Consider the following 16,394-nt stretch of genomic DNA (forward strand, 5'->3'; position numbering starts at 1 on the left):
AAAAAAAAGAAAAGAAAGAAAGAAAGAAAAGAAAAGAAATGGAGGGGATACAGATTCTCTTTTATGTTAAAATATAGAAATCTTACATATATTTCTTCTGTCTATACGTTTGGCTTTGTTAAAAGACAAAATCTGACCAAGTAAATTTGAAGATCTACTTGGCTTTATTAAGCAATTCATGGATCTGGCTGCATCCCATCTAGCAAATAGAAATTCCCAGGAGTTATTTAAAATGAAGATTCTTATTAGGAAGGAGGACAGGGCAAGGAAGTTATTAGCAAAAGAAAGGATGGTCTCGGACAAGGTCATGTTCCCTTCGGGAGAAAAGAGGGAGTCTTCTTGGTGGATTAATTTATCTTCCTTTTGGGGATAAAGAAGGGTCCATGTGACAGATTACTTCATTGGTGCAGGCCAAAAAATTCTTGACTGACTAAGACTGCATTTCCAGGGGAGGTTGAAACCGCAGTTAGGCTAGGTATTAAGTTTACTGACTTAGCCTAGCTTACGTGACTCCATCTTGATCCTCTGGTTTTCTTTTTGACAACTTGAACTTAGCTGTATGACACACACAAAGGGAAATGTGGTCTTTTTTTCTGAGCTACCTTGTACTCAGGTAAAACTTCTATTTCTATAGAAGAGAAGAGGACGGTCTTGAGCATACTGCGAAGGCACACACGAGTTATGTCTTGGCACGGTGTCAGCTTTATTTAATCATAAAGCAAAGTTAAATTACAATTAGAAAGCAGGTTCAGGATTCCAGACTCAGTGACAGTTCACCATGTGATTAAACTTGGCTGCTTACACAGCACACCAAGCAGGGCATAAGACAAATCACACAACAAAAACAATAACAGAAGTTAATGAACCAAACGAAGTCAGTCAGTGGGCGCGAAGTTGAGACAAGGCCACCGTCTGGTCTGGGTCAGCTCTCAGCACTTACTGCTTCTGATGTTCAAGCAGGGAAGGATCTCCATTCTGTTTGGAGATCAATCAGGCAGAGCCTTCGCAGAAATTGCCTTTTTAAAGTGGTCAGACATAGAGGGTCAGCTCTGAAGAGCCAGACAGTTTACTGCCCAAATCCTCCCCTTTCAAAGGGATTTAGTCAGTTTTGGGTCTCTGCAGACCTCCTCTGGTCCTGCTCCTTCTCAGTTCTGGGGTGTCCACTAACATCAGTCCCGGTGATCTCTCCCAGCTGCAGTACCTTAACTGCTCGAGCCCTTGCTTCACACAGGCTCCTACTTGATGTGAGAGACTCCATTTTGCTCCCAACGAGGAAATACCAGATAGCAATTAGAGGTCCTGCTCTACCAGTCCACTCAGAGGTCTCTTCCCTTGTCCACACAAATAATTCATATTTGTATTTTCTCACCCATAGAACATATTCATCTCTTCCTTAAGGGCTGCAGTCTCAAAGTCCAGAATCTTTAGGTGACAGCTTGCTTTGTTCAGTCTGCCATGACTTCTCCTTTTTGATAATCTATTAACCAATAGACACATAAGTCATGTCTTTTCAGCAAACACTCCATCACCACACACAAAACCACTATATAATGGTGGCGTAAGGGCAGGATAACTGCAGTTTAAAAACGCATTCAGAAAAGTTAGAATGGGGAGCACTTGTTAGTCACTTATCCGTAACGATTGTCCCATCCTTCTGAGCAGAAATGTGAAAACCTGCAGCTCTTGCAACAGAGTCAGGTTCCTGGGCGAGCCTGTGTTGGAGTCTTCCGTTTTCACTCCCATGGAAAAACATGGGCATTTGCTCAGGTGGCGCCAGCTTTCTCCTCTAAAAGATTTTTTTTTTTTTTTAAGCAATTATTCTCTGTAGACACATCTGAAATGGCTATTGCCTTTTTTGGGAGCTGCCCTGTTTCACAGTTTGCTTCCTACTGAGCCAGTTACTTGGAGATTGTTGTAGCAGGTGAATTAAAAGACTTTTGCATGGTTGATAATAGTTTCTTAGGCAGTTTTTCATTCCTTAAACATTTAGTTTAGTTCTGGGTAATTCCAGGTATAAGCAACCATAATAAAAGAATGCATCCATTCATTTATTCTAGAAAACTCCCGTTTTATTTACTAATCTCTATATTCTGCCTTCACCCAGACTTAGTAAATAGGACTGGGCAAGGGGGGCATCATCTGTACTCTCATTTTTTGTTGTTGTTGTTTTTGTCATGGGCTAGTTCCCATGTTTGATTTTAATGGAAACTGCCAGAAAAAGACTAGGAGCTGCAGTCTTATCTCTTGCTGAGGCCCTTCCTTAGCGCCGAACTCTCCTCAGTATTTTCTTTTCTCTAACAGGGCTTTGCAAACAGCAGGATGAAGGAATTAATAAATAGCAGCCTTCTAAATATTCCAAATCTGTCTGGCAGTAGACTTGTTTCTAAAACACATTGTCTGCCTTCCTAGATATCACCAGTAGCAGCTTCACCAAATATTTTGCTCTGACATTGTTAAAGTCATTAGCTTTGTATTTTTGTAACCAGAAGGCCAGGGGTGCAAAGCACCTGGCTCGGGGGTCCCAAACAGATAGCGCTTCGCCACTGGCTGCTTGCAAAATCCAAAGGCAGACACATGAGTGGTGGGAAATAAAGAATTTATTTCAGTGAGGCCAACACTGAGAAGACAAGGGTCCAGTATCTCAAAGATTGTCTCCAAGGTGCCAAAAATGTTTCTAGGTTTATATAAGGAAGAAGCGCGACAGAGATTGGTGGGTCCATGCAGGTGGGTGGTAAAGGTCAGGTTGATCATTTTCCTGGGGTCAGTCACATGGGGTCTTGCTGGCTCAGGGCAGTCCTCTCTGCTTGAGAGATGGTTTTAGCCCGTCAGGGAATACTTTGACACCAGAGTCTTTTGCCTGAGTTAAGAAATAAGACAGAAAGAAAAACTTAATCATTTAGAAAGTACAGATAGAGGTCAAATGGAGATAGTTGATGTGTCCTCTCTCATTTTAAAAGAGCCCGTGTCCATTCAGTTGCTAAATCAGTCAGATATTTTGACTTTGTTACAGTGGTGCCAACTTCTAGGTATGAAACTCTGTATTAGGATATTAGGTAGGCTTCTGTAACAAGAGGTACCACCCCCCCACCCCCTGGTTAACGACATTGTTAGCATGGTTAAACTACATTTAAAAGATTCTTTACATATTGCTTCTGGGTGTTCCTAGGATGTAACTTAATCTACTTGATCAAAGAAATTGATTTTTTTCTTCTTGGTCCCATTCTGCTGACCATTTTGAAATTGCTGACCATTACACTCTACCTAGCAGTAGCCTTCTACTTAGTATACAGCTAGAGAATTTGACAAATAACATGAAGGTAAATCACTTCCGAGTTTTGAGAGAACTACTCTGCTCCTATCTCTGCTCCTATCTCTGCCTTCCCCCTCCACCCTCTGCCCCCACCCCCCACTTTGGGACTTTGCAAGGTTGCCTTGGTAGCTTGCTTCTGCTTTGAAGCAGACTTTTTAAACATCACTTTCAACTTGTAGATGGATTATTACTGTATGTGCTACAAGTTGCTTCCTTCACAGATGGAAATAGAAATCTAGAGAAGGAGATCTTTAGCTGGGTAACCATGTGTTAAGGGAAACTTCTATGATTATAGGGAATTTTGAGAGGTGTATTTATGGCCAACCAGCAGGTTTGGCCACATACATTTTGATAAGTTGATAAGTTAGTGGACAAATAATACTAGGAAAACAGTTCCATTTTAAGAAATGATTTTACATCATTAAGTTCTCTCAGGACTGTGTTACAACTTGGCTATAATGTAGTTTTTGCATAAACACATTTACTGTTAATAGCCAGCTACATTTTTAATCTTTAGTAACTAGACTTGAAAATAAAGCAATTGGGTAAAGATAAACATATACCTTCGTACTTATTTTGGGGAGAGGTTATTATGAAAAGTTTCCAAGGTACAGAAAAACTTTCATATATATAATATTATTTTTTGATTTTGTTTTGTCCTTTGTAAGATAGATAACACAAATTTTATTTTGAAAATCTTGGTTCATGTATTATAAAGTAGTTATAATTTTGTCCTTGAAGTTTAAGAAATAATACACTAAATATTTAAATTATATACCAGTTGATCTTGCTAATGTTATTAGAATAATGGTAGATTTTAATATGATTTCTTTGGGGAGTGGGTTTGGATGTCATCCCCCCCCCCCGACTTATTCCTCATTGTCAGTATAAGCAGAACTCTAATATGGCCCCCAAGATTTCTATTCTCTGTTGCATGTGCCCAGTATAGTCTTCTCTTAAATGTGTATAGGGTTAATAAATATATAAGTCACTAATTAGTTAACTTGGAGTTAATCAAAGAGAGTTTGGGTGGGCCTAACCTAATTTTTAGGTTAGGTTAAAATGATGCTTTCCTGCTGACCTTGAAGGAGCAAACTGGGGAGAAGGCCACATGGCAAGAACTTGTGAATGACTAGTAGGAATAGAAAGCAGTCTCTGGCCAACAGCTAGCAAGTAAATGAAAATCAATCTCAGTCTTGGGGCCACAAAGAAATGAATTGTACCAACAGCCTGAAGGAGCTCAGGAGATCTTTCCCAAGTTAGACCTTCAGGTGAGGACAATCAGGAGGCTGACACCTGATTTCAGCAAGATTCCTGACCCATGAAGACAGGGAAATAATAAATTTGTGTTAAGTTACTGGGTTCATACTGATTTGTTATGCAGCAATAGAAAACAAACCCAGGTGTTTGTACCAGGAGGAAGAAGCTGTTGTAGCACTTATTTCAAACGAGGGAGCAGCTTTGGAATGGGCAGTATGCAGAATCTGAAGGAGTTTTACAGAGATTGATAGACAAAGCCTCAGTTGTGTTGAACAGACTCTTGGTAGGAATATGACCATTGGTGATGCTGCCAAGAGGGCCTACAAGGAAGGTGAAGGGTGTGTTACTGGAAACTAAAGGGATGCCCTCAAATGTAGTGACAAAGAACTTTGCAAATTGTGTCTTGTAGTTTTCTGGAAAGCAGAACTTGTAAATGACAAACATGGATATATAGCTAAGGAGATTTCTAAGCTGCCTGATTTGAAGATGTTGCCTGATTTCTTACTGTTCATAATAAAATGCTAGAGCAGAGAAATGAATGGAGGAAGAACAGTTAAACAAAACAACAACAAAAAACCCCCCAGAGAACCAGGACTCTATGATTTTGATATTTCTTAGACTTCCAAATGGCAGAAAATGCTAAAAAATCAGAAATAGCTCCCAAATGTGTAGCATAGAGAAAAGACTATGTGATTGTATAAACTTTTGCTAAATCTTAGGTCAAAAAATCATAGTGTTCAGACATACAGCGGGCCCTTTCAAGAGAATAGTATGTGATTCACAGATCTCAATCACACTGGAGGCATCTAGGAATCATAAAGGTGTCATTCTTTAGCTATCTCAGCAGGAGACCACGATTATCTCAAAAAGGATCAGTGGATATTGCTTTTGTCTAATGAAGTAATCGTAAAATTTATAGAAGGTCCTCAAGGTTCTTGAGAAAATGATTTTAGCAGGAACACTGCCAGCATGGACTGGGAGGGACAGAAGGTACAAAATGAAGAGTGACTCTTTGGACCCCGAAATTCTGCTGGCAAGGAAGCAGGATGATAAAACCACTTGGTTACAAATTTATGCTACCTTTTCTAGCAAAGGAAGGGTGATTCGGACAGTAGAGGTGACAGCCATAGACAATTGTTCCTAGTCTTTGAAACCATATCAAGAAACTCATGTACCTGGCTGGGTTTCAGTTTACTTGGGGCTAGTGACCTTTTTTTACCTTCCGTTTTCCCCACTTAAACTGGAATATCTGTAATTGTTATCCTGTGTCTGCCCCACCATTCTGTGTTGGGAGGATGGGAGCAGATAACTCCTCTTCCTTTCACAGATTGGCAAAAAAGAGGCTGCGCCCCAGCAGCCATACTTAATAGATTATACCCAGGTACTTCATTTGTACCTGTGCCAGATTTAGATTTTAGACCTTGAGCTGATAACAGATGAGACCTTGGACTTTTGCATCAGTGAGAAATAAAGATGAGATCCTATATGATGAGATAACAAATTCAGATGATGAGATTTTAGAGTTTGGGGGCTATAATGGGAGGAGGCTATTAGAAACCTGAGGAGGTGAGTGAGTATATTTTGCACTTGAGAGCAACATGAGTGTTTAGAGGCTGGAGGGCAGAATTCTACCACAGGGAAAACTTCAGTTAGTTTATGATTATATTAAGAATTACTTAGGGGATGCCTGGGTGGCTCAGTTGGTGGACGACTGCCTTCAGCTCAGGTCATGATCCTGGAGTCCCGGGATCAAGTCCCGCATCAGGCTCCCAGCTCCATGGGGAGTCTGCTTAGCTCTCTGACCTTCTCCTCACTCATGCTCTCTCTCACTGTCTCTCTCTCAAATAAATAAATAAAATCTTAAAAAAAAAAAAAAAAGAATTACTTAGAGGGTGATTGGGTTATGGACATTGGGGAAGGTATGTGCTATGGTGAGTGCTGTGAAATGGGTAAGCCTGATGATTCACAGACCTATACCCCTGAGGCAAAGAATGCATTATATGTTAATAAAAATAATTTTTTAAAAAAAGAATTAATAGTAAATCTAATGTATTTGTAATTTTTTCCTCATCTTTGGTAGCTTTTCCTATGTAAGTTATTTTGTTTCAACTTTGTAATGGAGAAAATTTTATTATATGAAGTAAAATAAAATACATAATACAAGTTTTATGGGTTTTTGTGTATTTAAGCATATTTAAGATATTTGACTTAACTATGCTTTATTAATATTGTTGCTATTGTTAATACTTTCTATTAGAAATGATAAGAATAAAAGATAATTGGGGCGCCTGGGTGGCTCAGTGGATTAAGCCGCTGCCTTCGGCTCAGGTCATGATCTCAGTGTCCTGGGATCGAGCCCCGCATCGGGCTCTTTGCTCAGCGGGAGCCTGCTTCTCTCTCTCTCTCTGCCTGACTCTCCGCCTACTTGTGATTTCTCTCTCTGTCAAATAAATAAATAAAATCTTTAAAAAAAAAAAAAAAGATAATTGTGTTAGGGTCACTTCTATTTTTAAAAAGGAACTTTAAATTGTTTATTTAACATAGCTATTTCTAGGAATGTCTGTACATAAAACTGTTTTAGAACAATGTTAATTTGGTGATATTAAATATTCTCTCCTAGGTTTTGCAGCCCTGTGACTTGTTCTATCAAGCTACTCAGATAAGTACAGATCCACAAGTGATTGATATATCAGTAAAGTCCCTCACACTAAAGGTAAGTTAAATGTAATCAGTTATTCATATATTTAGGGCACCTTTTAAAAATGTAGTAAAACCTAGAAATAAGAAACTATTATATCATCTTCTAATTGTTAAATAAGCAAAAAATGAAGCAGTTATGTTTTTGCAAGTATTTTTATGTGACACATTATTTACAGTGTATTATTTAATACACATTTGAGTATTATATATTTTATTTTTGTTGTAGAACTTCTTCTTTAGTTAACATCTAATATTCCTATGGTATACATAGTTGAACTTAACACTTGATCAGTTTAATATCTGTAAGATCCAGGTAAATATTTTAGAAATTGAAATTAGGGTCACCTGGGTGCTTTAGTTGATTCAACATCTGGCCCGTTGGCTCAGGTTGTGATCTTGGGGTCATGGGGATAAGCGCCACATCAGGCCCCACACTCATCTGGGATTCCACTCCAGATTCTCTCTCTCCTCCCTCTGCCCTTTCCTGAACTTGTGTGCATGTGCACAATCACTGTTTCTCTCTCAAAATAAATAGATCTTTTTAAAAAATTGAAATGAATTACAGAATTTTTGAAGGCAGTAAACTATCTGCTATGTCACGGTAATGGTATTAGTTTAATATTAATTCTTCATGATACTTCAACAAGTATATTTCATGTTTTTTGAAGTACCTAATTTTTTAAAGTGGTATGGGTAGATTTTTTTTACTAGTTTAATTTTTCGCCTTAGGTTTCTCCAGTTATCATAAATACTGTGATTACCATAACATCAGCACTTTATACATCCAAGGATACCATCCCACCAGAAACTACTTCTTCTGCAGCTCATTTATGGGAAAAGAAGGATACGAAGAATTTAAAAATGTGGTTTCTTGAAGAACCAAATGAAACTGAAAACAAAGCTCCCACAACTGAATTGGTACTCAAAGGAGAGATGATAAAAGTGAATGTTGATTCTATTTTTATAGTTCTTGAAGCTGGAGTTGGTCATAGAACAGTGCCTATGCTGTTGGCAAAGTCACGTTTTTCAGGGGAAGGGAAAAACTGGAGTTCCTTGATAAATCTCTACTGTCAGCTTGAACTAGAAGTAAGTATTGTCAGCTTGAACTAGAAGTAAGTATATGCAGCATTTTTCCAGATTTTATAACAAATAATGCTACTCATGGAATATTTTTAGTATCTCACATAAATGTTTTAACTAAGTTTATTGTAAACATGAATGTTGGCTCACAATACTTTTGGAAGAAAGTATACAAATTTAAGGGCTTGATTTAGTTTTTATGTGTACAGTATTGTAATGTAAATTTAACTTGAATATTTCAATTGATTTTATCAACTTAAAGCGATACATTAATAGTGTTGATTAGATTCAAAATTCTTATTTTTAAGAACTGAGTATCTTTTTTCCTTTAAAAGGTTAATAGACTATTTCTGAATCTCTTCTAAAAGAGTAGTAGAAAGAATTAGGATATGCCTCATACTTCTTTGCGTGCATTATCTTCAGTGAGTATCTATAAAGTTCTTTCACATTTTTGTGAGAGTACTTTAATTATAAGGGAGACACTTGTTTTGAACCAACATACATTTTACTTCAGAATTTATCTACATAGAATTATCCCCAGAGATAATTTTGGTTTAAGTTATGAGTTTATGTCTAGTGGAAACTAATTGGATATTCTACTAATTTGTATTAATATGAAAATGTATGAGCTGGTAAATTATTTGTGTGTTGATACAGAAATATACTAATAGAGGTAGAGGTAGAATTTCAAATTTTGAAATTTCAAATTTTGAAATTCTGGCTAGATTTTGTATATTTTGTGGAGGATATGATTTAGAATGTCTAAGAGATTCTGAGATGTCAAATAAATAAGCACTTAATGAGTTGTAATTCATCATCAAGAGATTTAAAAAAAATCAGTAGAGGTAGTCAGATCTGTTTAAAAATGTCAATAATAAATGATAAATGGACACAGTTTTTGATACTTAGCCCGTCGAGAAGTCAAGGAAAGATGCTTTAAAGAGAGTTTTATCTGGATTAAATTGCGAAGACTAGACTGTGAAGTTAGCCCGGTGAGGAAAGTGCTGAGGAAGTGTGTATAAGAAGCTAAGGAAAGGCACGGAGAACAGTTATTATATAAAGAAATAGCAGAGCCAAAGGGAGTAGTGGTGGGAAACCGCATGGAAGATCATTTTAGGAAGTATAAGAATATTTTATTTCAAATGTAATTCTCTCTCCAGGTGCATTATTATAATGAAATGTTTGGTGTATGGGAGCCTTTGCTTGAACCCTTAGAAATTGATCAGACTGAGGATTTTAGACCATGGAATCTTGGAATCAAGGTACATTTGAAGTCTGAAAATGTTTTTCAAAAACTGAGAAAGTGCATACTATGAAACAGTTTAATTTTAGTAACAACAAAGTTCAAGTTTTCTCATGATGAGCCTTGCTGCATACTTGGCTCTTTGGCCTGTGAATGTAATTTTCAGACCCAAGACCAGTGCCTCCTGTGCTAAAACAAGTAATTGTGTAACATTTATTGTGTTCTAGACCCTGTTCCAGATATTCTAGATAGTGTACTTTTGCTTGAACCCGGACAGCGCCCCTTTGAAGTTGGAGTTTTTAACTCCATTTTAATGTGTGAAGGAACTGAGACTAGAGAACTTTAGAGCCGTCCCTCAAGGACTGTTACGGAAGTGGGAGAGGCAGCAGGCCGCTCTGGAACCACCGCGTTAAATACCTCCAGCATCTTTGTGTAGGCTCTTGTCTACCCTGAGTTTCCTTTGTCTCTAGAAGGCTGTATATATAGAAGAAAGTATACTATTACTTGTTTCTCAGATACATTGTAAATTCATGTAATCCTAAGAGTCAGGACCTTTAGATGGATGAAATTATGCTTCCAAGCAGGAGACTGAAGAATTGCTAACATGTCTTCCTCTAAATAATGATTCAGTCACCTGCTGACAAACTTTCAGTGGTTGAAAGCCAGTTAATATAACAACAGAGGTTACTGGCTTTTTGTATTAGACTACTACGTACATATTTGAGATAAAAGATTGGATAAAGGAACTTTTTTGGTGTTTTTTAGGTTCAGAAAATACCTGGGCAGTGGATCTGTGAATTCTAAAAAGTGGTAGATGGTATTGATTCTCAGGAGTCATAGGTTCTAATGGCACTGTTCCGCAGCTGTTTGTGGACTTTTTAAATCCCTGGATTTCTAGTCTTTATCCCATAGCCAATAAACCTAACTAATAAACCAAATGATTTTTCTTGTTCCAAATGTCCATGACCTATGAAGTATGTACTTTTAATTTTCATTCAGATGCCACATGTATTTAGTCATTTTAGGGTTTATTTTTCCTTTTGAATTGTGCTTGCCATTTTAGTATCACTGAGGATGAGAAGTATTTTTCCTCTAATATTACCCGTTTCCTGTGTGACCTTAGTTGGTGGATGTCCAAGCAATTCCAGTAAGGCAGTGGGCTGATAAAACTTACTGTTTTCTATAATGTTGTTACTGGGATTTGTCTAGTTTGTTTTTTCTTTGCAAAATGAGTAATGTGTTCTTAGCAACAAATTTTCCTTATATTTCAGTAATTTATGTGTCGTTTTAGATGAAAAAGAAAGCAAAAAAGGCCATTGTTGAATCAGATACTGAAGAAGAAAATTACAAAGTGCCAGAATATAAAACTGTTATAACTTTCCATTCAAAAGACCAGCTAAACATTACATTATCCAAATGTGGCCTTGTAATGTTAAATAATTTAGCCAAGGTAAGAAAAGAAATTTGAAACCTAACCCTTTTTTTTCATTGAACAAAAATTTTTTTTATTAACTCTTAGTCATTAGTCATATCTGTTGGTGTTCTGCTTGTCATTTAGCTTTCATTTTATTTACAATAACTCTTCCTTATTAGGCTTTTACAGAAGCTGCCACTGGAGCTTCAACCGTCTTCATACGGGATCTAGCGCCATTTATGATTTTAAATTCTCTTGGACTTACTGTCTCTGTTTCACCAAGTGATTCATTTAGTGTACTTAACGTTCCATTGGCAAAATCATACATATTGAAAAATGAGGAGAGTTTAAGTATGGACTATGTGGGAACTAAAGACAATGATCATTTCAATGCAATGACCAGCCTAAGCAGTAAACTCTTCTTCATTCTTCTCAGTAAGTGTTGGATTATTTTCTTGGGATTTAATTTATTGGAAGTTCCATTTTTACATTGCATTTTACTCCTATTTAATATCTTACAGGTTTTTGAATCTCATTCCAAATAAGTCTGGAATTTTGCTTTTACTGTTACACGGCTTTGGTTGCTTGTTGTCACTGTAATATTGTATTTCAAATTGTGACTTTATCCACGTGGTAATGCACCGTTTCATATTTGTGGGGGGAAAAAGATTTGATCCTCTCCTTACTCAGCTTTTTGTTGTTCTAACCACATTTTGTATAATTCAGTAATATTCCACTAGTTTTACAGTTGAAGGAATTAAAAATAAAGTTTGAAGTCATGAAAATGGCACACTGTAATGGTATTTGGGTTTGTAAATGGTTTTTATTTCCTGCCTGGTGAAGTGGAAGGTTGTTCTTTTGTCCTTTGTGATTTTCAGAAGTGTTTCGTTTTCACGAGAAATGAAAGTAAAAAATTCTTCATTGTCATTTATTCATTGTGAAGTTACCTAGTCCCAAAGCCTCACCCACACCCCTTTCTGATACTCTGACATTTAAATAATTAGGGGAGAAGGGAGCGAATTTGAAAGATGAAAGACGTAGGGGAGGATTACCAAGGCTGATGATACATAGTGCTTTCTCCTGGTCAGGAAATGTTGCCGTTGTTAAAATGGCTAGATTTCAGGTGTTGTCCAGGCATTGTCAGTGAACTGCTCTTGTCAATTTTACCTCTCTTGTTTTTGAACTAACATTTTTATGGAGTTGGGGGGATGTCTATGTAAATAAGTAATTCACACTCCCCAATAAAATGCAGTATGTATATTAAATAAATGTGTCTAAATTTTGTTTAATCAGGTCTTAGAGATCATAAAGTATCACAGGTTGTTGGAATAATGAAAAACTGAAGTTTTACAGCTACTTTGGTAATTGCCAGTGACTACCTACAGGTATAGGCTCTGGTTATTATGACAGCAAACCAAAGACCAGTGTTCTTATATTTTATAATAATTTCTCTTGTTAGTTTGAAAACATTTATATTATTCACTTAGGTTAAACTACTGAATGAAAGCAAACATTTTGGGGTGGGAGAGCTTGCCAGGGTGGCTCAGTTACTAAGCGGCTGCCTTGGGCTCAGGTCATGATCCTAGGGTACTGGGTTCTAAACCCACATTGGGCTCTCTGCTTGACAGGAAGCCTGCTTCCTCCTCTCCCACTCCCCCTGCTCCCTCCTCTCCCACTCCCCCTGCTCGTGTTCCTTCTCTCTCTGTCTCTCTCTGTCAAATAAATGAATAAAATCTTAAATTTTTTTTTTTTTTGGGGGGGTAAGTGCTTTGAAGGTTTTATTTATTTATTTATTTATTTGCTTTGAAGGTTTTAGATGAATGCTGTGGGAATGTATTGCAGCTTCTTAATATAGTCCTTTGTATAAGTTATACAAAGAAATAGCCCTTTTTTATGGTCTTGTATCTAAAAACTTTAGTGACTTATTTACGAGTTTAAGAAATTATCTGCTATATCTGGGATTTAACATCTAAGATTAATATATGATGATTAATAATAAAAACTTTACAACTATATTTCTTATAGCACCTGCTAACCACTCTACTGCTGATAAAATTCCTTTAACAAGAGTGGGACGACGACTGTACACTGTAAGACACAGAGTGTCTGGAGTTGAAAGATCTATTGTTTGTCAAGTTGATGGAGTGGAAGGAAGTAAGAAGATAACAATTCGCTCCCCAGTGCAGGTACAAAATGATCCTTCTTTTTCCTGGTGTCATATTTCACATATTTGTGTGTTAATTAAAAAAATAAATAAAGCTAATTACTACCAAAAGAATATAAACTGTAGGGACGCCTGGGTGGTTCAGTTGGTTGGACGACTGCCTTCGGCTCGGGTCATGGTCCCAGAGTCCTGGGATCGAGTCCCGTATTGGGCTCCCAGCTCCATGGGGAGTCTGCTTCTCTATCTGACCTTCTCCTCGCTCATGTTCTCTCTCACTGTGTCTCTCTCAAATAAATAAATAAAATCTTAAAAAAAAAAAAAAGAATATAAACTGTAATAGAAATACAATTAATATAAAAAAGAAGAATCATTACCAGTAATTGTACTATTCTAGTATGAACAGTGGTAGAATTTTTTTCAATAATTCTTGTAACTTTTTATAGGACTCTTTCTATAAACTCTTTTTGAACTACTACTCTAAAACACCTTATCCGTATTTTGTTTTTAGCTCTTTGTGGTACAGTGTATATCCTTTGATTTTAGTTAGAAAATATGAGGAAAAATATTTACATTTTTATTGAAGTAAACTGATATACAATAAACTGCATATATTTAAAGTTGATGAATTTGGACACACAGGCCTGTGAAACCTTCATCACAGTGTACATGCCCAGAAAGTTTTCTCTCTTCCTACTCCATTCTTAGACAGCCACTGATATGTTCTTATTGTATATTAGTTACACAGTATAGAATTTTAGGTAAATGGAATGAACTAAGAAAGGAGTATGGCTTCTTTCACTAGGCATAACTTTGCATGTATCAACTTTTGTGTATTATATATTGCTTCATGTTGTTGATTAATCATCTATTAAGTGATTATTCCAAATACCATATTGAATGAATCATTTTATATGGTATGAAGTAAGGGTTGAGGTTTATGTTTTTCCATATGGCTATTAAGTTTTTCCAGCCAAGATTATCCTTTTCCCATTAAATTGCCTTGACATTTTTGTCCAAAAAAAAAAAAAGAAAGAATGATCGTATCTTTGTGGATTTATTTCAGAACTTTGTTTTCTGTTTCATTGATTTCTTTATCTTCATGCCAGTACCACCTTGTCTTTGTTACTGTTTTATCCTGAGTCTTGAAATCAGGTAATATAAGTTGTCCTTCTGTGTTCATTTTCAAAGTAGTTTTGGCTATTCCAAGTCATTTCTACTTCCATTTAAATTTTAGATTTAGGTTGTCTATGTTTCTTACAAAGCTATGATTAAATTGGCATTTTTACATTTTTCTGATTTTTCGTTGCTGGTAGTACAGCTGATTTTTATATTAACCCATACTGTGCAACTTTAGTGATGCACTTACTTGTTCTTATAACTTTTTTGTAGATACAGTTTTGATATCTGCAGACAAAGATTTTTTACTCTTTCCTTTCAAACCTGGATGTTATTATTTTATTTTACCTTTATTTTTCTGTTGCATGGGCTAGAACCTTCAATACAATGTGAATTGATGTTCCGAAAGCAGATGTTGTTGCCTTGCTCTCAATCCTAGCAGTAACGTATTCACACTTTCATTATTAAGTATGTTTCCCCTTGTAGTTTTTTTGTAGATGACCTTTCTTAGGTTGAAAATGCTCCCTTCTTTTTCCAGTTTACTGAGTTATCAGAAATGGATATTGGATTTTGTCACATGGTTTTCTCTTTATTGAAAAGATTTAAAAAAAAATACTAAGGCGAATTACCTTGATTTTTAGTTGTTGTATTCAATGACAGTTGATTTTTATTTTTAAATTTTTAGTTACAGTTTATACATCCCAGTATAATTAAGTACAGTGTTACTCAGGTGTACAACATAGTGACTGAGCAGTTCTGTACATTACTCAGTGCCCATCATGATATGTGTACTGTCAATATCCTTCATGTATTTCATCTGTCCTACCACCCGCCTCCCATTTGTTAACCACTAGTTTGTTCTCTATACTTGTCCCTTGTGTTGGTCTTTTTTTCTTTGTTTTGTTTCTTAAATCCACGTGAGAGTGAATCATAAGGTATTTGTCTTTCCATGACTTATTTCACCTAGCATTGTATTCGGTAGATCTATCCGTATCATTGCATATGGCAAGATTTCATTTTTTTTAATGGACCATATTACATTATTTATATAGACCACATCTCGTTTGTCCATTCACCTATTGGTGGACATTTAGGTTGCTTCCATAATTTGGCTATTACAAATAATGCTGCAATAAACACTAGTGTTTACATATTCTTTGGGGAGATACACAGTAGTACATTTACTGGATCATATAGTTTTTAATTTTTTGAGGAACCTCCACATTGTTTTCTGCAGTGGCTCCACAAGTTTGCATTCCTGCTAAACAGTGCATGAAGGTTTCTTTTTCTCCACATCCTCGCCAACACTTGTATTTTTGTGTGTGTTTCTGGGTTTTGCCATTCTGGCAGGTGTCAGGCAAGATCTCAGTGGTTTTGATTTGCACTTCCCTGATGATTAGTGAGAATCTATTCATGAGTCTGTTGTTCATCTGTATATGTTCTTCATACTCTGTTCATCTCATCAGTCTACTTTTTCATTGGAATATTTTTTTCTGCTGTTAATATGTGTAAGTTCTTTATGTATTTTAGATACTAATGCCTTACTGGATATATCATTTGCAAATATCTTCTGCCATGCAGTAGGTTTTTTAGTTCTTTTGACTATTTCCTTTGCTGTAGAGAAGTTTTTTAATTTTGCCATAGTCTCACTAGTTTAGTTTTGCTTTTCTTTCCCTTGCTTTAGGAGACATATCTTGAAAATTGTTCTACTGCCAGTGTCAGAGAAATTACTGCTCTGCTCTTTTCTAAGATTTTCATTGTTTCAGGTCTCACATTTAGGTCCTTAATCCATTTTGAGTTTATTTTTGTGTATGATGTACGAAAGTGGTCCAGTTCCATTCTTCTTAAGTAGCTTTCCAGTTTTCCCAACATCATTTGTTGAAGAGACTGTTTTTTTCCCATTGCATGTTCTTACCTCCTTTGTCAGAGATTGATTGACCATATAACTGTGGGTTTATTTCTGGGCTTTCTGTTCTGTTTCATTGATCTATCTGTCTGTTTTTGTGCCAGTACCATACTGTTACTGGTAACTGTGGCTTTGGTATATCTTGAAATCTGGGATTGTGTTAGCTCCAGTTTTGTTCTTTTGTCAAGATTGCTTTGGCTA

General features: G+C 36.4%; 1 protein-coding gene across 6 annotated transcripts in view; it reads left to right on the forward strand.

Annotated features, from left to right (window-relative positions):
- Window positions 1-16,394, forward strand: part of VPS13A (vacuolar protein sorting 13 homolog A) — a 236,902-nt gene that overhangs the window by 149,145 nt on the left and 71,363 nt on the right. For all 6 annotated transcript variants that reach the window (XM_082694455.1, XM_082694452.1, XM_082694453.1 and 3 more), the window contains exons 40-45: window positions 7,191-7,283; window positions 8,000-8,356; window positions 9,511-9,612; window positions 10,885-11,043; window positions 11,187-11,442; window positions 13,033-13,193. In XM_082694455.1, the coding sequence (XP_082550581.1) occupies window positions 7,191-7,283; window positions 8,000-8,356; window positions 9,511-9,612; window positions 10,885-11,043; window positions 11,187-11,442; window positions 13,033-13,193 (1,128 nt within the window). The remainder of the gene's footprint in view (window positions 1-7,190; window positions 7,284-7,999; window positions 8,357-9,510; window positions 9,613-10,884; window positions 11,044-11,186; window positions 11,443-13,032; window positions 13,194-16,394) is intronic.

Source organism: Mustela nivalis (genome assembly GCF_964662115.1).
Source record: "Mustela nivalis genome assembly, chromosome: 13".
Classification (NCBI taxonomy): Eukaryota; Metazoa; Chordata; class Mammalia; order Carnivora; family Mustelidae; genus Mustela; species Mustela nivalis.